This window comes from Triturus cristatus, chromosome 1_1, assembly GCF_964204655.1.
Source record: "Triturus cristatus chromosome 1_1, aTriCri1.1, whole genome shotgun sequence".
In the NCBI taxonomy this organism is placed as follows: domain Eukaryota; kingdom Metazoa; phylum Chordata; class Amphibia; order Caudata; family Salamandridae; genus Triturus; species Triturus cristatus.
Window position 1 is genome coordinate 765154644 of NC_140579.1, and position 26073 is coordinate 765180716.

The following is a 26073-nucleotide window of genomic DNA, read 5'->3' on the forward strand; positions in this document are numbered from 1 at the left end:
AGTCGGTGGGGGAGTTCTTAAGATGTATTAGTTATCTGGTCAATACTGGGATCCAGCTATTTGGTTAAAAATACCCTAGGGTATACCACAGGCGTGTCCTTTATTTGGTGGTACCTTAGGTATAATTAAAACAAATGTATTGGATGTCTTAGGGTACCATGGCCCATCGTCCTTGGGAAGTGCCGACATGTTTCTGCCTGCTCAGTGTCAGTAGGCTGGTCAGGGGCATTCCTTAGTGCTGTCAAAGGATCCCTAGTTAAAATCATGTTAGTGATCTTTGAATATTTGGGGTTGCACTTTACTTCATGGTCTGGTCCTGTAGTCACACATTCATCAAGTTAACAAGTCCACTTGAAAATCTAAATGTCACTCTATTCCAGCTGTCTAAATATGGTTGGGCCATGGTACCCCTAGCCATCCAATAAATGTGTTTTAATTATACCTAAGGTACCACCAAATAAGGATACTCCTATGTTATACATTGAGGTATTTTTAACCAAATCGCTGGATCCCATTATTGTCCAGATAACTAATACATTAGCAGGCGGATGAGACTGCATTTACCTGCTTCTTCGTGGAGAGCTTGCTGTCAGGATGATGCAGAGGTTGCAGGCGTGGTCTGTTGGGGGTGAGGGAAGGGCAGAGTTTAGCAGGCCACCATGCATCGTTCCAGGGTGAGGTGTTATTTCCAAAGGTGAGGACTTAGGTCTTGTCCGTGTTGAGCTTAAGACAGTTTTCCTTCATCCAGTCGGCAACGTTCATCATGCATCTGTAGAAGTAGGCTCTGGGGTGGCGGGGTCTTCTGACAGGGAAATGATGAGCTGGTTGTCGTTGGTGTAGGAGATGATGTTGAGTCTGTGTGATTAGAAGGTGCTGGCCAGGGGGGTCGTGTACATGTTGAGGAGGGTGGGGCTGAGGGATAATCCTTGGGGGATGCTGCAGATGACCTTCTTGGGTTCCAAGGTGAACAGTGGGAGACTAAATCCCTGGGTTCTTCTGGTGAGGTATGTGGTGATCCATTTTAGAGCGTCTTCCTGGATTCAGAAGGGGTGGAGTCTGTTGATCAAGATGCGATGGGAGACTGTGTCGAAGGCAGCTGACAGGTCCAGGAGGATGAGAGCTGCTGCCTCGCCGTGGTCCAGAAGGGCCCAGTGGTCCTTGGTGGCTGCGATCAGGGCTGCCTCAGTGCAGTGGTTTGCTCGGAATTCCAATTGAGCGGGATTCAGGAGGTTGTTGCTTTCTAGGTGTTCAGGGAGTTGCAGGTTGATTGACTTCTGGAGAACCTTGGCTATAAACGGAAAAATTGAGATTGGCCGTAGTTCTCAAGTTCTGCTGGGTCAGCGGACGTCTTCTTCAGGAGGGGCCTCACTTCAGCAGGTTTCCAGTCTTCAGGGAAGGAGGCTGAGGTGATGGAAGTGTTAAAGGCTTTCTTGAGCTCTTCGCTAATTGTCTTACTCTGGAGGTTGAAAACGTAGTGGGGGCAGGGGTCTGTGGGTGCTCCCAAATGCATGGAGTTCATGATGGAGATTGAGACTGGAGTCGTGAGAGAATCCCAATGGGTAAGCAGGTGTTCGGGGTTTGTCGTGGAAGAAATCCGCAAGGGTGTCACAGTTCTTTGGATGGGGTGATTACGTTCCCCGGTGGCTGTGGGGTTTGAGAACTCCTTCATGATTGCAAAGACTTGCTGTGGTTTTTGCTGGCTTCTATGTGGTCTGCTAGGGCATTCTTTGTTTTATTCAGGAGGTGGTGCTACTGGATGAGTGCTGTCTTGAAGGTAATGTGGTCTCCTGTCTCTTTACTTGTGCCCACTTCCTGTCTAGAGGCTAGCAGTTGCGCTGTGAAGATTTCAGCTCCGCGGTGAAGGAGCTGGCTCTTCTGGCAGATCCTTTGGATTTGGCAGGGGTGATGGTGTCGTCACATGTGATCCACTGGGAGAAGTTCTTTGCAGCCTGATCAAGGTTGGATGCTGTGCCTGGGACGTGGGAGTTGAGTGTTGTTCCACAGGTCTTCTGGAATCTTTTTCCAGTTCCTGCGTGTGGAGCGGGGGAGGGGGGGGTTGGATTAAGGTGCCTGTATTGGTAGGTCCTTAGATGGTGCAGTGGACGCTGAAATGGTTGGTTCAGGTGAGTTGAGAAACATGGTCGTACTGGACTCGGTGGCTGGACGTGAAAACTGTGTTGAGTGTGTGCCCTGTGATGTGGGTATCGTCAGTGACAAGTTGCATGATGCCGATGTTGCTCATGCTTTCCAGGAGGTCAGCTGTGTTGGTGTCACTGGAGTCGTTGAGATGGAAGTTAAGATATCCATGGAAGATGTAGTTCTCCAAGTTGATGGCGATCGGGTGGGGAGTTTAGGGATGGCGTTGCAGAAGCTGGGGTGTGGTACAGGTGGTCTGTAGGAAAGGGTGCCTCTGATGATGCTTTTTGAAAGTTGAGATGCTCCATTATCTGGGTTGATTCGACTGAGGTAGTACAGTGGATTATGTCCTTGTAGAGGATGGCAATTCCACCACCGTACTTGTTGGTTCGGTCCCCATGTGTTATCTTGTAGCCTTTGGGGGTGGCATTGGCGATGTCCTTCGTGGAGGCAGGGGTTAGGCAGGATGTCCAGGGTTCCTGGCGTTGGGCACAGTCCTTTGGCACGCCTGCTGTGCGCCCGCTCTGCGACCTCCATTAAGGTGGTCCTGGGAGGGTCGCTGGTAGGAGGTGGGAAGGTTGCTGGTAAGCAGTGGCCAGGACTGGTGGGAGGGAGTAAAAACGGCGGGAACGAGCAGGCTGCGGGGGAGCAAACAGTGCAGCAAGCAACAATCAGGCAATAATTAACCACTCCTATTCATTGTGTTGCTCCACTTCCTCATCAGTATACTGCTCGTCCCAAATGACCCATTCTTGCAGCTCAGTATTACTAGTATCCCACTACACTTGCCTCTTTCGAGACTGGCTTACCTGAAATACATACATAAAAATGTTCTGTCCAATTGTCAGCATCAAAATGGTCGGTTACCATATGAGAGAGTGGTTGCGTGAGTGGGTGCCAGAGAGTGAGTAGGATCATTTATATAGTGCACACCACAGTAAAAAGTGTTTGTCAGTGCTGCCTGTATCGAGCAGAGGCCGCCCCGAATGGGGCCTCGAGGGCCACGCCATAATCGACGCAGAGCCCCCGGAAAGAAGTTGGAAAGGTGCCCCGCTCCCCCCGCTGCCATTGCCAAGAAGGCGCCAGGCCCCCATCCAATGGGGGGGGGGGGGGGGGCGGGGGGGGAACAAACATCCAATAGCGAGAAACCGCCAGCTAGGCGGGAAAGGAAAAATTGGGGATATAAGCGCCGCTCTCCAAGGCAGCTCCTATCTTCGTGAAGCAGCAGCAGTGCGCAACAAAAATGTTATTGTACCTTGGAGAGAGGTTCGTTGCGAATTGACCGCATTGTCTGTAGGGATCAACCGCTGCTGCCGCCAGCCGGCGAGAAGGACGAACGAGGGCTGCCCACCCTCGCCTCCACTCGGCTGTGGTAATCGGAGGCTGCCAGCATACAAAGAAGCCCCCAGCTTGAGGGTGCCTCTGAGACAGTCGAAGGCAGCAGGCATCCACCGTCAACTTCTCCCGGCCTGAGAGGAAAGCAGCCCGGGGTGAGCGCCCTGCCCCTGCCGGTGCCCCCGTCCGACATTGCGGCTACTTTTGCGACATGGGGCCACCCGGGAGGAGAAGGAAGCGGTGAGCGGCCAGGGGTGAGCGCCCTGCTCCGCCGGTGCCTCCCTCTGTCACTTCAGCTGCTCCTGCGACGAGGGGCCACCCAGGAAGCGCACGCAAGAAAAAGAAAGGTTCGCAGAGGCCGGAGGCGGTGCAAGAACTCCGGCGAATCCGTGGCGCAGCAGCTGAAAACTGCCCAGCAGGACAGCAGAAGGTTGCACTCAGCCCGCCAACGCCGCGAGCTGTAGGAAAGGGCGTTTGCAGGGAGAAAGTGCAGCGGGGACAACGAGAGTCCCACAGGCAAGCGGCAGCATTTGGGGTAGTGCCACAGTGAGGGTAGAAGCTGCGGGCCGTGAGTGCAGAAGCTGTGGGCCATTTGTGAACCGGGGAGTACGGACTTTCAGGAACTAAAACTGAAAGCCCGGCCCTAAACAAAACAGGTGATACTGCACGTGATCTCTCTTCAGTTTCAGTCGGCACCGCCCAAGGGGGCGGAGCGAAAAGCCAGACACAGGAGTAGTGAACCAGCAACAAAAATAAGCAGCAGGGACAGCATATCGATTGAGGGTGACACCTCCAATGAGATCAGACGCCAGCGAAAGGAGTAGCAGCCCCAAACAAGGAACACCAAGGGCGAGCTCAAGCACAGAGGTCAGCGCTTGGTGCATAGTAACAGCGGCAGCACCCCACTTCAGCAGAGTATGGGTGGAACTGGTCCACGGGAATGAGTGGCTGCAGCCACACTTGTTGCAGGACACCGGGGATGGACCGAGCAACCAACAACCCGAGGACAGAGGCTGACGCACCAGTGCCAAAGAGGAGAAGGAGGGGCCCCAGCCAAGCTAGCGGAGGCACCCAAGAAAGCATACCAGAGGAAAACCCTGCCGCCTGTGGCCAACCCGGTGATGGCAGGACCAAGCAGTGGGACCAGCGCCACAGCAACAAGTGATGAGCATATTAGTTCATTAGTGCAAGAATGATTCAAAACAATGGTACCACTGTTGCTTAAAGGGTTAAGTGCACAGGGACTGGGGAATGCGGGCGCCCAAACAGAAGGGGAGGTGTCAGGGATGCCGTGGCACTTGTTAGACCCAGGGCCAGGGCACACAAGATGGGCAGGGGGAAATGGGGTCCCCTACAGCAGCATGGGGTAGCGCAGCCACAGCAAGCAACCCGCCCAGTGCACCCTCAGCAGCAGAACCTTACATTAGGCCCTCACCTGGTCCGGCATCCCTGATCACTAGGGCTACAGGTCTAGCAAGTCTTATCCCGCAGACACTCAAGGAACAGATTTGGAGGAAAGAATTTATCGATATTTTTACACTGTTAGAAATATAATTTGACGGGCTGGACCTGATCGTCTGTGACAAGAAGGAAGTGGATAGAAGGGAAAGGAGGAAAGAGAGAAACTTTGATAATTGGTTGGATGCGTTCAGGATAATGGCATGCATAATTGTAGAAAGAATCCTGCACTGTGCAGCCGACCTATGGCTCTACGAGGCCAACATACATAACTCACAGAGGCAATTCCCTGGGGATGCATGGCTGGAATGCGATAAAGGTTTCAGTTTGAAGATGCAAACACACCCTGAGATGGAATGGAATGAGGAGGATGTGTCTGGGTTCATACACAAGATGATGGTAGCTACGGAAGCCAAGGCATGGGCAGGGAGGAGCGAGCAGCCCTTTCGAGGTTCCTACCACAAAGGTAAGGGTAGGACATTCCACAAAAACAAACCATTCAACACATGGAAGGCCTCACTGCCTAGCGGGTCAGCAGTCATATACTGGGAATATGAGTCCAACGAATGCACTTGGGGGGGGGCCTCGTGTAAATTTCAACACATTTGCTCCTCATGTGGCGGAGGACACCCTGCTTCAGGGTGTAGATGGAAAAAGGAGCACAGGGGGGACAAGAAAGAAGAAAAAGCAGTGAGATCAGCAAGGAAGGTGAGGGAGGAGTGAAGGGAATTCTCTGCTGCAGGTTAGCCAGATCCCCCATCAACACTCACCAACTACGCAAGCTAGCCAATAAGTACCACAACAGGACAGATGCGGCAGTATAAGTTCAAGGCTTTGAGGAAGGATTTGTTATCCCCTTTTACAGGCACCCCCAACAACAACCCCCCCCCCCCCCCCGGGCGGCGCAAACAATCTGCTGATAGTCACAAAGAAATTGGAAAAAGAGAGCATTGGGTAGGATAGAGGGTCCTCTTCCCCAGCATATGCAAAAGGGGCTGTTTATCTCTCCATTGGGAGTGGTACCCAAAAAGGAGCCCGGCCAATTCCGCCTTATTCACTCCACCTGTCCTTTCCGGAGGGGACGTCAGTAAACGATGGGATCAGTGCAGATGCCTGCTCCGTGGGCTATGCCACGGTAGAGGAAACCATTGACCTGGTTAGGGCAGCGGGCCACAGGGCCCTCATGGTGAAGGCAGACATTGAATCTGCATTCCGCCTACTCCCGGTCCACCCCTCGAGCTTCCACCTTTTGGGTTTTCCATGGGAGGGCAAGTTGTATTTTGATAAAGCCACAATAAAAAGTGTCTCTCAGTGCTGCTTGTATGTGCTTACAAAGGACACTCAAACAAGACTAGAAGCTCAGAGGGAAATTGACATTAAGAATACGGACCTGTCTTATCGTAAAAAGAATAGATACTCTGCCGAGGGAGTAATGAGAGGTCATACTTGTAATGTTGCACTCCCTCCTTTAATAAGCACAGGACTCCTGGGGTTAAAGGATAATCCAATATTCTTTATTTGTCTACACACAAACGAGCGCCGGGCCAAGCACGACCTACTCGCTGCCGCGGCTCCGCTCTATGGCATTCCCGCAGTTCGCTCATGCGCATTACACTATTCCGCGCTCTGCCCTCACGCGCTACGTAGTCACGTAGTGTGCGAGGACTAGAGCGCACGCTACATAGCTCCCTCCTTTTCCATGGCCCAACGAACATGCAGTCCTCACAGTCTCTAGGGTATACACCCTCCTTCTAGCTCAAAGTCTCTGAAGCGGCTAGGCCTCACGATCGCTCTGCCTGCTCGGGTGCGCCTTACCGGGGTGCAGGAATTTCCAGGATCGCCGCCTTCAGCAGGGCTCCCCACCATACCTCGGGGGTCACTCCGCCCCACTCTGTCCGGGCTGCAGCCCTCCTCCGTCGGTAACTCCTCCAACTCCGTCATCCTAGGAATTTCCTGCTCCTCGCTGTTCTCTCCCTCCTTTGTATCTCTTCCTTCCGTGGGTTTACTCCCTTCATTTTCTCTTGAATATGTTTCTTGTGGTATTTTCTCGTTCTCTTCCTCTGGCCATTTTAGGATCTTGTTGCATTTCGCCATGCGGTCGTGGGACCACACGTTCCCGTCGCTGAGTAAGGCGGCTCTCTCATACACCTCCTTCACCTGTAGAGGTGGACTGTACTTGCGGTCTCCCTTCTTTCTTCGTACAGCTAATCGGACTCTCACCCACTCCCCTCTCTCAAGTGTGGCTTCTTTGACTTTCCTTCTCTGGTTGTAGTACTCAGTGTACACTCTCTGGGCCTTCTCCAGGTTGTGTTGTACCACCGCAGGAGACCATTTGCTGGTGATCGTCTTCTCCCTCCACATTACATTGTCCTTGGTGAAGGGGTGTCTCCCCCTCAGGATTTGGAATGGGCTATACCCCGTGCCTGTGGGGGTGATGCGGTAAGCCCACATCGTGTTCTGTATCTCTTTCTCCCAATCTTTTCCTATCATGAATGCAGCTTGGATGGATCCCATGAGTACCCTGTTGAAACGTTCTACCTGTCCATTGCTCGACGGGTGGTACACTGCAGTGTGTAGCAATTTAATCCCATTGCGTTCTGCATACTTGTTCCATTTTTCGGATCTGAATTGGGGTCCATTGTCGCTCAAGATTGTTCTGGGAATGCCTTCTCTTAGGAACACCGAGGTGAGAAATGTTATCACTGTCTCTGCCTCCATTTCCTCCTGTATGTGTATTTCCGGCCATTTGGAATACTTGTCGACCAGGACGCATAGGTATTGGGGCGTACCGTGGGTGTCCAGCACTGGCCCCAGGATGTCCACCGCCACGTCTTCCCACGGCCCACTCGGTAGTGGGAACTTCCCCAGCGCTGGTCGTAAGGGAACCAGTGTTTTGTCTGCTCTTTGGCACTGGCTGCACTCTCTCACTTGTCTTTCCACCTGAGCGTCCATTCCTGGCCACCAGTACATGTGCTTTGCTCTCGCCTTGGATTTTACTATTCCCAAGTGTCCCTCGTGTAGTATTGCGATTAATCTAGGAACCACTGCTGCCGGGGGAATCACTTTGTCTCTCCTGTACAAGAACGTACCATCGTTCCCCACTGATAATTCTTCTCTGACTTCATAATATTTCCGGAGTGCCTCTCCTAGACGTTTCTTTTCCGGCCATCCATGTATTATGTACTCTTTGACTTCGCGAATTTCCTCAGCTTCTCCATACGCCTGTATCCAGTCTTGTTTGCTTATTACCCTTTCTGGGTCTTCCATTATAGCGACCATCTCTTCTTCCTCTGTAGCCGTGATCGGGGCTTCTTCCATGGCTGCCGCCCTGCTAAGGTAATCTGCTACCTTGTTCCTTGTCCCTGGAATGTACTCCACATCGTATCTGTACTCTAGTAGTTTGAGCGTCATTTTCGCTATGCGTGGTGTGGCGCCTGCATGCCCGCTAGAGGTGAGTACCTTGACTAAGGGCTTGTGGTCTGTCTTAAGTAGGAATCTTGTGCCCCATAAGAATTGGCGATATTTTCCCATAGCCCACACCACAGCTAACATCTCTTTCTCAATCACACTATTTCTGTTCGGTGGGCGATAGTGTTCTGGACGCGAAGCTGAGTGTTTCCACCGTTCCATCTCCCCTTTCCTGCAAGAGAACTGCCCCTAGTCCTTTCTCGCTGGGGTCTGTCATCAGTATTGACCGGCCGAGTGGGTCATATCCTTGCAAGGGCACCGCTTGGCTGATGTCTTTTTTCAGGGCTTCAAATTCCTTCTGTGTTTCTTCAGTCCATTTGTATGCCGTTTTGTCCCTCGTTAGTTGCCTTAGGTGATGTGTTTTGGTGGCAAAGTGTGGCACGAACTTGCTGTAATACTCTGCCATCCCCAAGAAGGACCTCACTTCTTCTTTGTTGTTGGGGGCCATCGCCTTGCATATCGCCTCTACATTTGCTCTTTTAGGGGTGATGCCTTGTCCTCCTATCTCATGACCTAGATACGTGACCGATGTCATCCCCAGCCGGCACTTCTCCCATTCCGCAGTCAGCCCGTTGTTCTCTAGTACTCTGGAGTACCTTTTCTAGCCTCTCATCGTGGTTTTTTTTCTATCTGTTCCCATCACCAGTATATCGTCTTGAAAGTACTGGACGCCTTCGATGTCCTGAAATAAACGATGCATCAATTTCTGGAACACCGCCGCTGCTGAGGCAAGACCGAACGGCATTCTGCGGAATTGGTAGCACCCGAAGGGTGTGATAAAAGTTGTCAATTTCCGGCTTGTCGGGTGTAGGTCTATCTGGTGATAGGCGGATGTCAGATCGATGGTGGAGAACCACTTTACCCCTTTGGTCTTGGCCAGCATTTCTTCAATGCGTGGTAAAGGGAACTTTTCCACTATGAAACACTTGTTCAGTTCTCAAAGGTCCACACATAAACGGACTTTTCCGTTTGGTTTCATCGCCACTACCAAGGGGGCGAGCCACTCTGCGCTGTCGATCGGCTCTATTATCCCCGCCTTTTCCAGTCTGTGTAGCTCTGTCTACACTGCGTCTTTCACCGCTAGGGGTATATTTCGGACTTTGTGGGACACTGGTCTGGAATTTTCTTTGAGTACTATCTTGTGGGTGAATTTCTCCAGCTTCCCCACCTTCCCTCCGAACACTTTCGGGAATTTGCTCTTCATTTGTTCCAATACCGGCCAGCTCCCTGGTGCTGTCATGAGCACTTGTGTGTCGCCTCCTGGGACTAGCTTGATCCCTAGAGCGCCTTGGTCCATCCATCCCAGTACGGAGGGGCCTTTCTCCGCTATGTACAATTTGCAGTCGGCTTGTCTACCTCTGAATTCGAAGGTCAACTTCCTGTACCCCACCATGGGTATCGGTTCGCCTGTATATGATACTGGACGTATGTCTGGCGGTTCTAATCTTGTTCCCAACTTGGGTTCGAATTGTTCCTTCCATACTGCTCTCTGGATGATGGTGTACAGGGATCCCGAGTCTATTACTATCTGGATTCTCACCCCTCCTATCATCATGTCGCATTGTGGTTTGCGGGTTCTCCTCCCGTCTATCCCCAGTACTTGGTCATCGACACAAAGTACTTCCACGTCTTCCTCTTGCTCTTCTTCCTCCTCCCATTGCTCTTGCTCAACGTACTTCACCACGGGTCTCTTCGTCTTCCGTCGACAGACTTTCTCATAGTGGCCCATTATGCCGCAGAACATACACTTCGCACGGAACGCTGGGCATCGTTTGTCCTGATCTGTATGTGCTAGGCTACCACATCTGTAGCAGGCTCCATTGTTGTCCCTGTTCTGCTTCCATGTTTGTCCTTGTTTCCCTTTCCATTTCGGAGGTCCTTTACTCTCCTGGGGCGAGGGTTTGCTTCTTCCCTGCGATTCGGCATCATCCACTTTGTTCACCATGGTCTTCGGGAGCGCCTCCCTTTTTGCCGCTTCCGCACACCTTCTTGTCAACTCCGCTTTCTTCACCATCGCGATCACTTCTTTTAGTGGCGCCTCACTGTTCGCCCACAACTTGTCTTGTACGCTCTTGTTGGTAGTATGCATGACGATTTGGTCCTTGATGAACTCATTTTGCAATGCTCCGTATTTGCATGTCACTGCCAGCTTCCTCAATGCCGCTACGTATTCGTCAATGGTTTCTCCCGCCTCTTGTTTCCTCTGTTGGAAATTGTACCTATCAATCGAAACACTCACCGCTGGGCGGTAATGGGCATCGAGATCCTCCTTGGCGTGTTTAAATACGTCATCGTCAGCGGTTGGCCGGGATTGCGGTACCAGGTTCTGGTACACTCTTATGCCCTCCGGGCCTAAATTATGCAGGAGTATCCTTTTCTTCCTCGCGCTGGGAATGCTTCTCCATTTTCATCTTCGAGCGCTGCAAGGTAGTTCTTGAAATATTCCCGCCAATCCTCCCACTTCATTTGGGGTTCTCCTGGTCTTGGCAGAAATGGTATGAGCGCCGTCAGCAAAGATCCTTGGGTGCTCATCTCCCCACGTCTTCCTGGCGCCGCCCCTGGGCCTCTTGGGCTGCCTGGTGCGTCCCCACTCTCTGGCTGCGCCTGCTCCTGTTGCGCCTCTTCCGTTCCCCCTTCGCCGCGTGCTGCTGCTTCCGCCAGGTTCAGTGATTGGGCCCCAAGCCTGCCTCTTTCTGCTTTGTACCGCCTCTTGGTCTCTCTACATGTGGTCGGTTTACCTTCTTCGCTGCCTCTGCCACGCTCTCTGTGTGGGTTTCTTCCTGGGAGTGCTCTTACTCCGGTCTTCCCCAGTGTTGGCTACTGCTGCTCTGGCCTGTGCTCACGGGCGGTGGGTCGGGACCTCTCTTTTGTCCCTGGTTGTAGATACATCCCACCCTCGTCGCCACTGTAATGTTGCACTCCCTCCTTTAATAAGCACAGGACTCCTGGGGTTAAAGGATAATCCAAAATTCTTTGTCTACACACAAACGAGCGCCGGGCCAAGCACGACCTACTCGCTGCCGAGGCTCCGCTCTATGGCGTTCCCGCGGTTCGCGCATGCGCATTACACTATTCCTCGCTCTGCCCTCACGCGCTACGTAGTCACGTAGCGTGCGAGGACTAGAGCGCACACTACAATACTGAGCCCCTCTCTGCCCGGGATAGGAAGGTTTCTTCATGACTTGTTTAGAAAAGGTTTGCTATACTTTGTAAAGCCCACTCACCTTCACGTGAGACCTCCCGTGATCGCACAAGGTCACTCTTGTTGCCCACGAGGATGATGGGTAGGTCCTCATTGGGCCGGCTGGTGCGCAGACGCAGTAGCAGATCGGTGACTTTGTTGAAGCTCACACGGTCTGTGACAGAGAAAACGATGACATATGCGTCTCCCATCTGCAGACAGTTCTCCTGCATCCACCCGCACGAATCCACCTGTGGGATAACAAAGAGAAAACCCCCCACGATGGGTTAGAAACATAGCCTTTGTACATCCAGCCAATTAGCGAAATGTAGAAGAATCATTGTGGTCTCAACCCAGCCCCTTTCACAAGCAGTGACACTACCAGAAATTTTGCAATGTCATTTGTAGAATGCTAATTGGTCAATACGTCTAAGCAGTGTAGGCGTACAAACCGGTCTCATATTTACTTGCACAATGCACGCCAAATGATTGAACTAGGATTGGTGTCGTCGCTATAGGTCTTTGGTGCTCCCCGATGGACCTGTGTCTCTGTAATTAATCAATACATTTGAATAAGGTTATAAACATTCTCTGCAAGAATGACAGTCGTAAATAGTTTAAAGGTTTACTCAAAAAATAGAAGTACAGAATACATAAGCTGGACCATCAGTCAATTAAGCATATAATTGGCAATATATGGCGAACCCAGTAAAGCTCTACAGAAAATCCAGCACAGATTCGCCTTCTAAAAAAGGGAAATGGTGAACGCTTCAACATAGGATAAGCAGGTTTTCTATAGGGCTTTCGTCAACAGACGTCATACATTCACTATACAAGTACATTTTTCACAGGTTATGCACCAATGAGGAACAAGCAAAGAGAAACATCTTACAACAGGATACATTCAAGGACGCTCTCAAAAGTCTACTACATTAGAGTTAAGCGTTCCCAGAGTCTATACAGGTGACATGACTTATTACACAGTATGAGATTCGGTTTGGGACAGTTAGGTTGTCTTTGAGTAGGTACACCACGTTCAGTGTGACTGGGAAAATCTCAGTTTTAGTGTAAACCCACAAGTCTTTACTACAGGGGGGAAATAACAGGGATCACGTGTTAGGTTACAGTGTCTCATCCAAAATGGAAAAAAGCACAAGATTGACTTAAGTTAATGCAAGCTTAATTTCTTGTGCATTAAACACTATGATTCACGTAAATAGATCCCACAGCAACAAAGCAAAAAAATGTTTTTGAATGGCTTTCTAGTTTACTTACTTTTAGATTTTGGGGTAATTTATTCCTTTCAGTGAGAATTTAGGCTTTCTTATCCATTTACATACAAATATATGTCTGTGCTGAGTTGTGATGTTTTAGGGTCATCATGTTTTCTCTGTCAAGTTAAGATAACGCTTTTCAGAAAATTGGTTATTAATTGCTAACTATGTGTATGGATGCATAGGCCATACAATTTTGGCATTTAGTTCATACACGGTTGGCCAGTGCTTGACTTGAGGTGTTTCTGCTGTTGGCCAGTGCTTGACTTGAGGTGTTTCTGCTGTGAACCGCAACACTTGTAGGGCTAGAACAGAGGTCTTCAAACCTTTTTTGGCTTTGAGTGCCCCTAAGCAAAATGATTTGAAGTCAGACCTGTCCAAAACTTTGTGAAGTATTGGATAAGCAGGTCGACTTTGCCTCTTTCACATCTTTCCCACCGTGCTTGGCAAACACTCAAATATTGAAACAGAATCTCCATCTCTTTTAGAAAAAAAATGAGCCCCAACAATTTGACCTTTAAGCAGGAAAGGGCCCCTGGCCCTAATTCTAAGGGAAAAAACAGCCACTTTTGTAAAGTAAGACAATCATCATTGTGATGCAATGAGCCCCTCACACTCTTGGGCCTTGGCGCCACTGCGCCTGCAGCACCAACAATACCTGCAGCCCTGTGAAGCAAACCATCTCCTATGCCCACTCCACTGGGCTATCACTCCTAGTCACAGGGCCCAAAGCAGGCTGCCTGCCCCTTTATCAGGGGCAAGAAATGGGAAAGAAACCCACATCTGCCCACGTTGCTTGTGCCCTGTTCTGTGCACAGCAAGGGTGACCTGGTCTCTAATGCTAGCAAGGAAAATCTGCATGTAAACATATGCTGAAATGGGCGAGATATATGGGTAACATGCCCATGCTTTTTAATTTAAGTTTGCAAATACAGTTCCCATACTTTGTTAAAAAATAACCATTGATCAACAGTTAATGCAGTCCTAGATGTGCCTCTGGCTGAAAGTGAAGGGGAGAGATAGAGTAAGGTTTCCTGTATTGTGAACCTGAGGGTGGGACAGAGACCGAAAGAAGAAACATGCCTCCTCGAAAGAATGCTTGCTACCTGAAAGAAATATAAAAGCCTGTCACTAGTTAATCACCAAATGTAAAGGCAGCTTGGGAGGCAGCATAGGCTTTAAATGATGGAGTCACTCTTAAGGTTTATGGTGACAAAGATTTAGGGCCAGATGAAGAAAGCAGTTTTTTGGTCGTAAATGTTCCGATTCGAAGTTTGGGACCGAAAAACATCTTTTAGCAATGTACTAAAACCATTTTAGAAGTCAATAACTACCAACTTCCAAAATGGGTTTAGAAACGGATAAGAAAGTGCTATTTGTAAGTACCGTGTTTTAGGTATTCCTTCCAAATAGCAAATCCAATCCATATGTATCAATGGTTTAGGACCGAAATAGCTTTTGTAAACAATTAAAAAAGTTACAGTCCACCAAGTAGGTGTGGTAACCCAGTTGCAAAAGGAAGGGGTGCCCGGGGGAACCCTTTCCCTTTGCAAATGTTAAAGAGGTTTGTTTGGGAGTAGGCAGTGGTCCACAGGAGGTTTCTTTTTAAATGCTGCCAGGTTTTCTTTGAGGAACATTGGCCACATTTAAAAAAAACATACATTGTTGAAATACAATCACATAAATGATCTGTTCACACCAGCAGGCCACCATCCCGGTGAAGGTCTCCAATCACACAGAGTCAGAATTTGTGACCTATCTCATCAATATTCATGGGTTATACGGTTAGGTCAGATAGCAACCCACTACGATTTAGATTTTTCAGAACAAACCTATCAGTACATTGGCAAGTTCTTAAACATGGTTACTGGTGGTAAAAATACTGGTTGCAATTTGCGACTAATCTTTTGCAACCATATATTTGCAAATGTGTCCCCTTATTCTTTTTGGGAGGCGATGTAAGGGTGTTACCAGCAGAGTTGTAAAAAGAGTCCTTTTAATGGACACTTAAACAATTTTTGACACAAGTTACTTATCGATCACTAAATTATATACTTTGAAAGCACTTATTTTATCTTAAACACTAAATCATTTTGCTGCCCCCTATCTTGTACTGTATGTAACGCGATTATAAAATAATGACGTGTATTCACAGCCCTTTCTATCACAGGGTGGGAGATCATACCACTACAAACATGTCACTACTCCCCACTGAATCCACCAGGATTCAATTCTGTGGCTCTCTGGTCTCACACAGACATCTCCAGTGATCGCATTAATCAATTGAGGTTTCATAAGGTAAAAGAGTCCCGTTCCCACCAATTAGTTACATTTGTATTTAGTTTTCATTCAAAGTGTGTACTTACTTTATATGCAGTTATGTAAAGTTGAAAAGAAAAAAACTAAATGGTAGCAAAATGTCTTTAGCCTGGCTACCACACTCACTAACCTGCCCCATAGCACTCCGGATTACAGTTCCTATTTTTTTTTATGCACTTCAAAATAGTATGTAAATAAACATACCTGAAAACCTACCAAATACACAAGGTCATGCTCCCAGGCCATCTTCATTTACAAGTACTTGCTGAGGCATTTCTGCGCCTCTGGAATACAGCTGCAGAATTCCATGGGGTTGCGCCCCACAATTCAAAGGCTTCTGAGCTGGAATTTGGTAAGGACCCCCTCCTTCCGTTCTCCTCCCCCCTTCTCCTGGGGGGGTGGTGAGCTTGGCCTGGGGAGGATTCCCCCCTTTTGTCGTGGGTGTCCCGCGTCACGTCCGGTGCGCGAGGCGGGGTGAGGGGTACATAGTTATTCCCCACCCCCTCCTCGGCCTCTTTCCCACACCGGACGCGCCGTGGACACCTCACCTCCAAACACACTCACCCACCCGAATCCTGCGGTGAGTGGTTGATGATAACCCACCCCCATGCCTGGGCACCCCATCTGGGGTGCAACACGGCAGGGCGGCCCAGCGAAGGCTGGTTGGCTGCTGAGGGCAAGGGGGCTAGCAGGCTCCTGCCTTGGGGGCCGGGGTGGGGGTCTGGGGTGGGCACCGCGCGAAGGTTTGCCCCCCCCCCCGGGAACGCGCAGCGTGGTGGGCAGGGACTGTGGTGGTCGTGCTTCGGTCCCCCCCCCCGCTTGGTTGAATCGGGGCCCGGCCTGCAGAGTGGGCCCACGAGCACGACTCGGGTTTTAAGGGAGGCGGGGTGAGGGTGCTTGGCTCACCTAGTCTCCTCGCTCAGCTGTCGCCATGCTCCGTGGGCGTTTGGCTCTGTCCGCCACCTCTGGAGTGGTGTCGCCTGGGGGCTGCTTCTGCTCAGGCGGTGGGCGTGGCCCCGCTTACCGCTCCGAGCCTGGGTAACGCATCTATCCAGGCCAGAGCCCCTCTGCGCTGCCTCGGTGGCCGATGCTTGGGCTTGCCGGCAGCAGCCCAGCGCTGTCCCCACCGCAACTCCAGGGCTTTGGGGGGGGGGGGGGGATGTGGTCCCTCAGCTAGACAGCCGACCTGGGTGCGTGGAGCCAGGTCCGTTCTTTGGGGCCGTGTCCACGTCCTGTGATTCAGGGCATGCCTTAATCTCCCTGTGCCCGATTGTGTATGGGAGGCTCAACTTGGTAGCGATGCAGTGTGTGGCACTCAGTGGTTACTTCCGGCCCGAGCTATGCTGCATGCCGGACTCCACGCTCTTCGGCGGCCGTCGCCTCTGGCTTGCCGCGCGGACCTTCTGGCAAGCTTTGCCCCCCCCCCCTCCCCCATGCGTGTGGCGCCGCCCGCCGGGAGGCGGCCAGGGCGTGCATGCCCTGCGCCTGTCCCCCTGGGTTCTGCTAACGCCGATCGTCAGCTCGGTTGCCTAAAGATTCGGTTGCTAACGCCATGGTCGCGGGTGGTACACAAGTAGTGGGCAGTTCTTTTGCAAACAGTCACCCTGGCCTAACGGTTAAGATCTTCGTCTCTTACTTAGGTGTCCAATCCCTGGTCTTTCAATTTCACTGTTGGGGGATTGCATGGGGGTCAGCGCCCTCTACTCCAGCGCGCTGCGCTGCCGCATCGGCTTGAACCGGGCTTGTGCCCAGAGGTCGCGTTCTATTATTATTGATGCGCAGCGCCGCTGTCTCCTGCCTTGGGTATTGCAGGTTCCTTAGGCATGGGTTCAATCCCCGGCAATGACAAGGTCATCTTTCGCTCGCAAGATTTAACAATCATTAGTCACCCCCATCGAGCCGGAGCAGGGCGAACGCGGTACTCGGTCCAGCGCTCCACCTCCACCGGATCATTAAAAAAAAAAAAAAAAAAAAAAGTGCCTCATGTGCGGCTGATCGGGGGCGGGGCGCAACAGGGGATGCCAGGCCTTGCTTGCGCGGCCCGCCCAGTAGGGGCCGGGGCCGGGTGGGAGGGGGTCAGGCCAGGTTACGTGTTACGGGTGTCTTGTCCTCAGGTGCGCACGCGATGTGTAGGCTAGGGCTTCCACCATATGTGGGAACAACCAGGAGATCACCGGGGATGTGGTGCCTGGGGACGGCGGCAGCGGTTTGGCCATCGCCCGGGCGGAGAAGCGCCAGGGGGGAGGGCATGGGGATGCATTTTGTGGAGTGTGCTTTGCGTCTGGTCACCACCTGCCTACGGTGCCACGCAGCAGAGCCACGGGGGGCCCCACCGCGACTGTGCTCCCCCGTGGGTCAAATAGGGAACCAGGGGCCCACCGCACACCATTTCGCCGCGAATACGGGAGCAGGGGAGCTCCAGGGTTCCTATGCCCTAGGGGGAGCGGGCATTGGGGAAGGGGTGGGGGCGAGGCTGACCGTACTGGTGATGGGAAACGACACCCGGTCACCCCGGGGACAGCGGCATGTGGGAAGGTACTAATCTATCTGTGTCTTCTTGCCAGGTGTAGAGTGGATGCCTGGGGGGGGCCCCCCTCCACAATTTTTGCCCCGACCAGGAGCTGCCTGGACACACAGGAAAGGGTAAGAGCTGCCTTAGGCAGGCTACACGAAGGGGCAGACCGCAGCAGGCCACGGCAGGGGTGTCTCCACCTGGCCAGGGGCACCTCGCCACGTGGCCATGTTACCTGTGTCAACACTTCCCTCCCACCCCCCCCTGGTGGCCATGTCAAGCGGTGACTGTCGCTTCACCCCCTCACACCTCTTGCCTTTTCTTACAGCCTCTACCCGCGATTCGCAGCCTTCTTGCAGAAGATCAGGGATAGCACCAGTCACCGACGGAGGTCTTTGAGGTAACGCAGGGCAGAGCCTGCCACCTAGGGGCCCCGGTGGGGGGGGCTCTCTTGGCTTGGGGACTGCAGCTCCATCTCCTTGGGCGAGAGAGTCACGATGGGCAGGCAGGGACGGCGCCGTGCCAGCGGCAGTCAGTCCTCCAGGTCCCTTATTTAACAATTCTACCTTCCTCACCCCACACACAGGGTCCAGCAAGTCCCATCCAAGACCACGCAACGCCACGACCATCGTCAGGACGAGAGTAGCGACCACAGAAAGTAAGTACCGAGAGAGGGTGGGGGACTGAGCGGCGGAGTGGTAAACTAGGAAGCGTAGCCGCCTTCAGCAGTTAGGCCTTGGCTCACAACTCATTTTCTTTTCCAGGTGACAGTTGCAGACCCTTCCGATGAATAGCCAAGGATCCCCCCCACTTTTCTCGATGATGTCTCAGGTGGAGGATTCCCAGCCAGGAACCTCCCAAGATGCGCAAATTTCGGCTGTCATGGAGCTGGTCAGAGCCAAGGGTGTGGCTTGGGCCTCTGAGCTGCTGATGGCTCACAGCCCAGACGATTCGGGCATCGCCATGCCTGCCCCATGCACTCGTCAGGAAGCCGCCGAGGAGAACGGTCCTACCAGATCCAAGAGAGCCCGCAGGCCCACAGTTAAGGACTTCCCGACTGAACCGCTGGTAGCCAGGAGTCGCACCACGAGCACAGTGCGGACTGTGGCTGTGCCACTTGCTGACACTCCCCTGCCCCCTGCAGCTGGACCATTGGGCCCCTTGGTCATCGCAGCGCCACCCTCAAACTTTGCCACCCACGACGACCTGGGTAAGCTCACGGACACGCTAACAAACTTCATGTCAGAGGTCAGAGCTGGTCTCCAGGCGTTCAACAACAGCAATACAGCGAACGGTGGAGCTGGGGTAGCTTGCCCAGCACCCCCAGGGCATGCACCAGGTGCCCCTTCAGTTACGAACGTTTGGGGTGGTTGTGGGGAGGCAGCCGTTGGCCAGTGCTGCCGCAGAGCAGCAGGCAGCAAGGAGTCCCTGGGCCCGCACTGGAGCCTGGGGCCATCAAGCACCCTTCCCTCCCTACTTGAGGGGACCCCCCGTGAGTTAGGCGGTGAGGCACGTGCTGAGCCAGCCATCCCGCCTGCAGCACCCGGCGCTCCCCCGCGATCCCTGTTCTCAACGCCACCCCTGCGTCCCCAGCGCCATGCACCTCCCTCCTCCCCACGGCCCTGCATCCTGCACTCCATGCCCCCACGCCGCTAGTCACGGTGGCTCCCCTGATGTCCGGCCGATGCTCATTAACGTGGGAGGTAGCCCTAGCAGCCAAGGAAGGTATTTGGAGGAGGGAATTCATTGACATCTTCACACTACTGATTCACGGGGCGGAAGGGGTTGATACAAGGAAAATGAGCGGTAAAGAGGAGGACAAGAAGGTTCGCTTTCAAGCATGGCCTGAGAAAAATATCAAAAGGTGGGGACAGGCCTTTGCCATCCTGGCAGCCGTTGTCTTGGAACGGTACCCAGACCAGGGACCGGGGCTGTTCCAATACGCCGACATCATCACCAATGAGGCTGAGACGAATGGCAGGATGGGCTGGTACAGGTACGATTGTGAGTTTAGGAAGAAGATGGCTATCTGTCCCGAACTAGGGTGGGACCAGCTGGCGGTGCAAGGGCAGGGTTGAGGCGGAGGATAAGCCTAGCTCTTCCATGAAGAAAGGAGAGTCGAGCAAGGGCCAGAGGCAGGACAGGAAAGGAAAGGGAAGTTCAAATAGCCCTTTCGAGGAGGCCGGGGTGCCGGACAGAAGCAGGGACGCAGGAGAGCCTTCAATGGCACATGTAGGCTTTTTAACGCTGGGTCCTGCTCCTGGGGCAAGGCCTGTCGATTCTCACACCTGCAGCAAGTGCGGTTCCCCCCACTCTCCCACCTCCTGCGACAAGCGCGAACACGCCTCTCTGCCCGCCAGACAAGACAAGTAGGCCTGGGGTCCCCTGATTGGGCCCCCTCGCCCCCCCCCCCAGATCAGGCCCCCCTGCAGCCCCCCAGTCCCCCCCCCTGGGTGCGCCCCTGGCCAAGGGCCCATCCCCAGTGGTCACCGCCAACCTGCTACCACTACTCAGGGAATACCCCAATGCGAAGGACAGACTGTCATTGGTCCAGGGGTTCGTGGAGGGCTTCAGTATCCCCTACCTAGGCCCCCTGGTCAACAGAGATGCAGAGAAACTCAGGTCAGCCAGGGACCACCTCGAAGTAGTAGGGGCTAAGATCAGGAAGGAAGCGGCCCTGGGGAGGGTGGCGGGGCCTTTCCGGCACCCCCCCCCCCCGCCCCTTCTGAACTTTGTCTCTCCCTTGGGTGTGGTCCCGAAGAAGAAGCCTGGGGCTTTAAGGCTGATCCAGCACTTGAACCACTGGCTTGAGGAGGGTTCGTGCTCTGTTTCCTACTGTTTGCTTGACATGGCAGTAGACATGGTCAGGAGGGCGGGCAGGGGAGCGTGGCTAGCCAAGGCCGATATTGAGTCTGCTTTCCGCCTCCTACCGGTCCACCCTGACAGCCAGCACCTCCTTGGCTTTAAGTTGCAAGGAGAATTCTACTACGACAGGTGCATGCCGATGGGGTGTGCGGTCTTGTGTGCCTACTTTGAAGCCTTCAGCTCATTCCTGCAGTGAGCCCTCTCGACTAGGTGTAGCGTTGAAGGGGTGACCACTACCTGGACGACTTCCTGTTCCTTGGGGGTGCGGGGACCCAGGAGTGTAGCAGGGGGCTTCAATGCTTCCAGGACCTGGCCAGACACCTAGGGGTGCCGTTGGCACCTGGTAAGATTGAGGGTCTTGCTCAAGTCCTCACATTTTTGAGCATCGAGCTTGACACGGTTACGGGCGTGTCGAGGCTCCCTGCAGAGAAGGTGCGGGCTTTACGGCAGGACATCCCGTCACTGCTGGGGAAAGACAAGGCTTATCTGGGTGTCATCCAAAGCCTCCTAGGCAAGCTAAACTTTGCAGATAGAATCATCCCAGTGGGGCGAGTGTTCGCCAGGAGATTAGCCAGGGCCACAGGTAACGTGTCGAAGAAACACCACTTGGTCAGGTTGAGTGCAGGCCTGAAGGAGGACTTGGTCATGTGGGGAGATTTCCTGCTGCACTTCAATGGGACGGTCATCTGGAGGGCCGCCTTGGTTGACAGTCCCGAGCTCAGCTTGTTCACGGACGCCTCGGGTAGGGAGGGCTTTGGGGCAATCCTGGGCGAGCAATGGTGCGCACAGGAATGGCCCAACGCGTGGCGCAAGCTCGGCATTACTTCAAAAATCACAGTTCTAGAGCTATTCCCTATCATATCCCTACACCTGTGGCCGGCCATCTTGTCCAACAGGAAGGTCCTTTTCTGGTCGGACAATACGTCGGTCGTGCAGGCTATCAATGGGCAGTCCGCCAAGTGCCCGCTGGTGCTCTGCCTGCTCAGGGAGCTCGCCAGAGGGAGCCTGCGCGGCAACTTGGAGTTTAGGGCTAGACATATCGAGGGGGTTAAGAATGTTGCGGCCGACGCTCTCTCTCGTTTTCAGTGGCTCCGATTTCGAGAGGCCTGGCCTCAGGTGAGAGGAGATGACCCCCTTCCCCACAACCCTCTGGAGGATCTTGGAGTTGAAAAACAGCTAAGGGCTATGGGGCAACGGGCCTTGGCCCCCGGCACCAGGAAGCGGTACCTGGCGAGCCTTACCTGCTTCAACAATGTGGCTGCTGTCTTGGGCCTGGTCGGGGTACCCGTTGAGGGCAAGGTTCAGGCCTTCGTGTGGAGGAGTGTGGCTCAATGGTTAGAGTGGCAGACCCTGAATCAGAGTTCTGGCCAGGGACCAGGATTCGATTCCCGCCTCGGCGGGGCTCAGGCTCAATTTCCTCGGACCTGTCTATTCTCGCCTCGGTGCCTATTCTAATCATGGGTCCCACGCTGCAACTCTGGGCAATAGCTTGCTTAGCCTCCACACCGGCCCCAACAGCGCTAAGGATGCCTGGCATCACCCTGGGGGTGCCTAGGAGTGGACACTTCACAGGGAAAGCCAGGAGGGGTTCCACAGCGGTATGAGTATCAGCGCCAGGAAACCGCAAAGGCGACACTGCAAGGTGGCCGTCTGGTGACAGTGCGCTCTATAAGTACCTTGACATTTACATTTTCGTGGCGTGGGCTAAGAGACCGGGAAAGAGTCACTCCTGGGTCTGTGGTCACCTAGCGGCTGTCAGCCACGACGCAAAGCTTAGAGGAGGAGAGGACCCCACCAAGTCCTTTGCCATCAGGGCGGCATTAAAGGGCTGGGCAAGGGAAGAGCCCCCGGGTACCAGACAACGGTCCCCCATCACCTTCCCCATCCTGCAGGCTATGCTAGACGTCCTGGGTGGGGTCGCACACTCTCCTTATGAGGCGTCCCTCTTTGCTGCCTCCTTTTGCTTAGCATTTTTTGGGGCTTTCAGGATCAGCGAGTTAGGGGCCCGGTCCAAATCTGATAGGTCAGGGGACGCCCTGGGCATAGCGGACATACGGTTGCTGGACGAGCTCTCGATCCACCTCAGAAGGTCGAAGACAGATCAGAACGGAAAAGGGAAAGGGGTGGTGCTACTGCCGCTGGGAGAACCCAAATACTGCCCGGTCACCAGGGTCTGGGAGTTTGTTTCTCTCCGCCCGGATGCACCGGGGTATCTATTGATCCACGCCGACCTTGTCCCCCTGACCATCTTCCAGGTAGACAGGGTAATGGGTGCTTGCCTGTCTAAGGCCGGCCTTCTCCGGGATGATAAAAAATATTCTAGCCACTCCTTCCGGATTGGGGCGGCTACCTCTGCATTCTCAGCAGGCCTGGAACCGGCTCAGGTCATGAAAGTTGGGCGCTGGGAGTCGCAGTGTTATAAGCGATACATTCGCCCCTGAGAGGTCCTGCTTTTACTGTATCTTGCAGTGTTGTGTGCCACTTATTTATGGTTTGGTGGTTGTAGTGCTATGTTACTGGTTTGTAATAAACTTTTGAGTTGAATCGTGTCCTTTGTTTCTTCAGGGTCACGTGTGTGGGGTCATTGGGCACTCTGCCATCTCCCGGTTGGCCCGTTGGGTATCGATCCGGAACTGGATGCAGCGCTTCTCTCACACTAAGTTTGAGTGGTTGGGGTTCCCAGGGATGAGATGGTGCAGCCTCATGAACAGACTGGAGCATTCGTTAGCCACGCTGGATGCCCTGCCCAATTGTTTGGTGATCCACCTGGGGGGTAATGACTTGACTGCATGGGAGAGGACCCTGCTCCTGCATGCCATGAAGACTGACCTGGGGGAACTGAGCAAACGCCTGGGTCAGTGCGAGCTCTGGTGGTCAGAGATTCTGCCATTGAGGGTGTGGCAGGGGGCGAAGTCTGGCGAGGAGTGGAACGGTCCAGGAAACGGGTGAACAGCTCCATGCGGAAGTTCACTCAGCAGAGGGGTCTGGGATTTATCAGACACGAAATGATTCAGGAAAGGGTCAAAGGTTACTTTGAGTCAGACGGGGTACACCTCACTCCGGTGGGGATGAACCTATTCCTGCTAGACTTGGAGGAAGCACTAGCACACCATGGTTGCAGGGGCTAGACTAGAGCAGTGGTGGGGGGGCCCCGGCGGCGACGGTTTGCCGCCTCCGGGGCTGTGGCGGAGTTACAGGGCGATCTGGATGCATATGGGTACAGAACGGTATCGCTGCACGGCACACGGTGGTGCCAGAGCCAAACCCCAGGAGCCTCATGGGAGGTTCACGGATTCTATGTCGGCGCCCCGTAGTCCTCCGGGCGGTTGTGGGCCTGAGCAACCGGGGGCTTGCCTAGCTCCGCTCCGCCCAGAAGGGCGTGAGTATCATGGACCTAGGGTGGTCAGGTGATCCGGGAAGGGGATCACCAATAGGTGCAGTACTAAGTGGTTCTCCACGGTGCTGCTAGGCTCTTCAGGTGGGCAGGTGGAGAGAAGGCTGCCTGTCCTTGGATCGCCCGTAAGCTAACCCACCAGATTACGTAACGTATGTTGTAATAAACCTGCAGCAGTTTTTTCCCAAATATATCTGGTGTGGTGTTTTTCATTTGTGGGCATTCTTGCTGTGGGGGGGGGGGGGGGGGGTTCTGTTGCCATGATGGTGCTATGCGCTATTGGGTGGCAATGCATCCCCAAATATAGGACTTTGATGCAGTGCTCAGTGGCGCTGGAACTAGGGGTCAGGCAGATGGTGCAACATCCCCACATCTCCAGGAGGTTTTTTCAGCAAAACAATAGCCCGTACCTAGGCCCGCTGAAGCCTTATTTTTTGCACGATCTAGTGTGTTAGTGTGTGCTCAAAGCCAACAGAATGTCAGAAGCAGACCAGGCGGAAAGCACAAGTTTACAATGTAGTGCTTTTGATCGGTACAGGCGATCTGTGTACATAGGATTGTCTTAAAATAAAGTGCATTGAATGATTTGCAGGCTTAGGGTAGGCTTTAAGGATGATGGCAAACTTTTAATGGGGCAGGGAAGTATGAACAGCACGTACTACACACCCTTAGAAAGAACACAAATATTTCATTTTTTTTTAGTCGAGAAAGTAGCAATGAGGTCATTCTAAACTATTCTATTGCTAGGGACAAAGTAAAGCTACAGGTCGTTTCTTTTGTGTGAAAAAAATGTGAGTTCCAATTCTCTTTGCGATTATTATTTTTTTTTATTTGTACCCCACAGAAGTTCAGGGCCCCAAGTGATTCTATTTTAAGCTCTCATAGCTGGGTTTGCAGTATTATTGGGGTACAATGTTGATCAACAACTCTTTTCACTGTTATGTTTCAACTTTCCGGCCACAGGTTTAGCGTATTTCATATTACGGTATGCTTGTTAATGTTGTATTAAATTACACAGTTCTAGGTCATGACAGTAGACTTACATATGTGATATTCCTGTCCCCCACTTTTTGAAGTATGTGAAATCAGTGCACCAGGCAGATGAATCCAAGATGTACCCATCTTAAGAGTACGCCCTTTGTTCTCCCATCCTGAGTAAGACACCTCTGTGGACATCTGCACCCCTTGCAGAAATGTGGGTTTTCAAACAAAACATGTATTTTCTTATGCACCAGAAATGCATCCTGCAGGTGACTGCACTCAGGGGTTTGTGAATATGCACAAATATGCACTAGATGGACGTGGCTTTGCCTAGGGGGCTGTGTATGTGCTGAACGACCCTCCTAGGGTCAGCTGCCGAGGTTTGAGGGAGATCTGATCACTCTTACTACTGGAAAGAAAGCCTGCACTATGTAAATGGATGTGCATACTGGCTAGGGGAGTTGGTCACACATACACTAAATTAGTGCTTAATTTGAACCGGAGGGGGCCGCCGGCACTCATTTTTGGGGACCAGCACTTATTTTTCGGCATCCGAGATTTACTGAGAGCAGGAGAAGGAAAACGCACAAAGCAGAAGGATGGAGAATCGTCACAAAGCGAGGGAGCAGGAACCTGCAAGAGTGGGATAAAGAGGCAGAGAGTGTCTGGCGGTGGATTAAAAATGCATGCAGTGGATTTAAGACTGAAGTGTTGGTATTCGGCGTGCCAACATATCATTGCACCAGCCGCAGGCTCATGAGCAGAGTTTTGGGCATCTGCATTCTTTCTTTAACAAATTAAGCACTGCACTAAGTGGTAAGAAAACACACACTGTGGCAGCACAGAGACACTTGTAGAAGTCTGATAAATTGCATGAAAGCAGGAACACAACTCTGGGGTGGGGGCACAAAGGCTTGTAAGGGTCTGTTCAGACATGTGAATCAAAAGGTAGCCCAATATTCAGGCGCTGATCCCACTCAAAGGCCTGTCGGAACGTTTCAGACAAGAGCACTAAATGACAAGCATGTTTCATGGGGTGGTTGTGCATAAGTTACAAATGCGCCAGCAGCCGAGCCTGCATCTTGAATGGAGATCTGCACATAGGCTTGATGAGTTCTGCTTCTTGGAGATAGCCGTGCACACAAGCTTG

General features: G+C 52.7%; 1 protein-coding gene across 2 annotated transcripts in view; it reads right to left on the minus strand.

The window, feature by feature from the left end:
- The window catches only part of LOC146871052 (GTP-binding protein REM 2-like), a 351770-nt gene that overhangs the window by 67344 nt on the left and 258353 nt on the right, over nucleotides 1-26073 (minus strand). The window contains exons 1-2 of one of the 2 annotated variants that reach the window (XM_085649888.1): nucleotides 12046-12128; nucleotides 11622-11829 (exon numbers count right to left, since the gene is read on the minus strand). In XM_085649888.1, coding sequence (XP_085506014.1) covers nucleotides 11622-11811 — 190 coding nt within the window. In that variant the 5' untranslated portion in view covers nucleotides 11812-11829; nucleotides 12046-12128. Of the gene's footprint in view, nucleotides 1-11621; nucleotides 11830-12045; nucleotides 12129-26073 lie in introns of those variants that run through there. The other variant, XM_085649897.1, reaches the window with a different exon arrangement.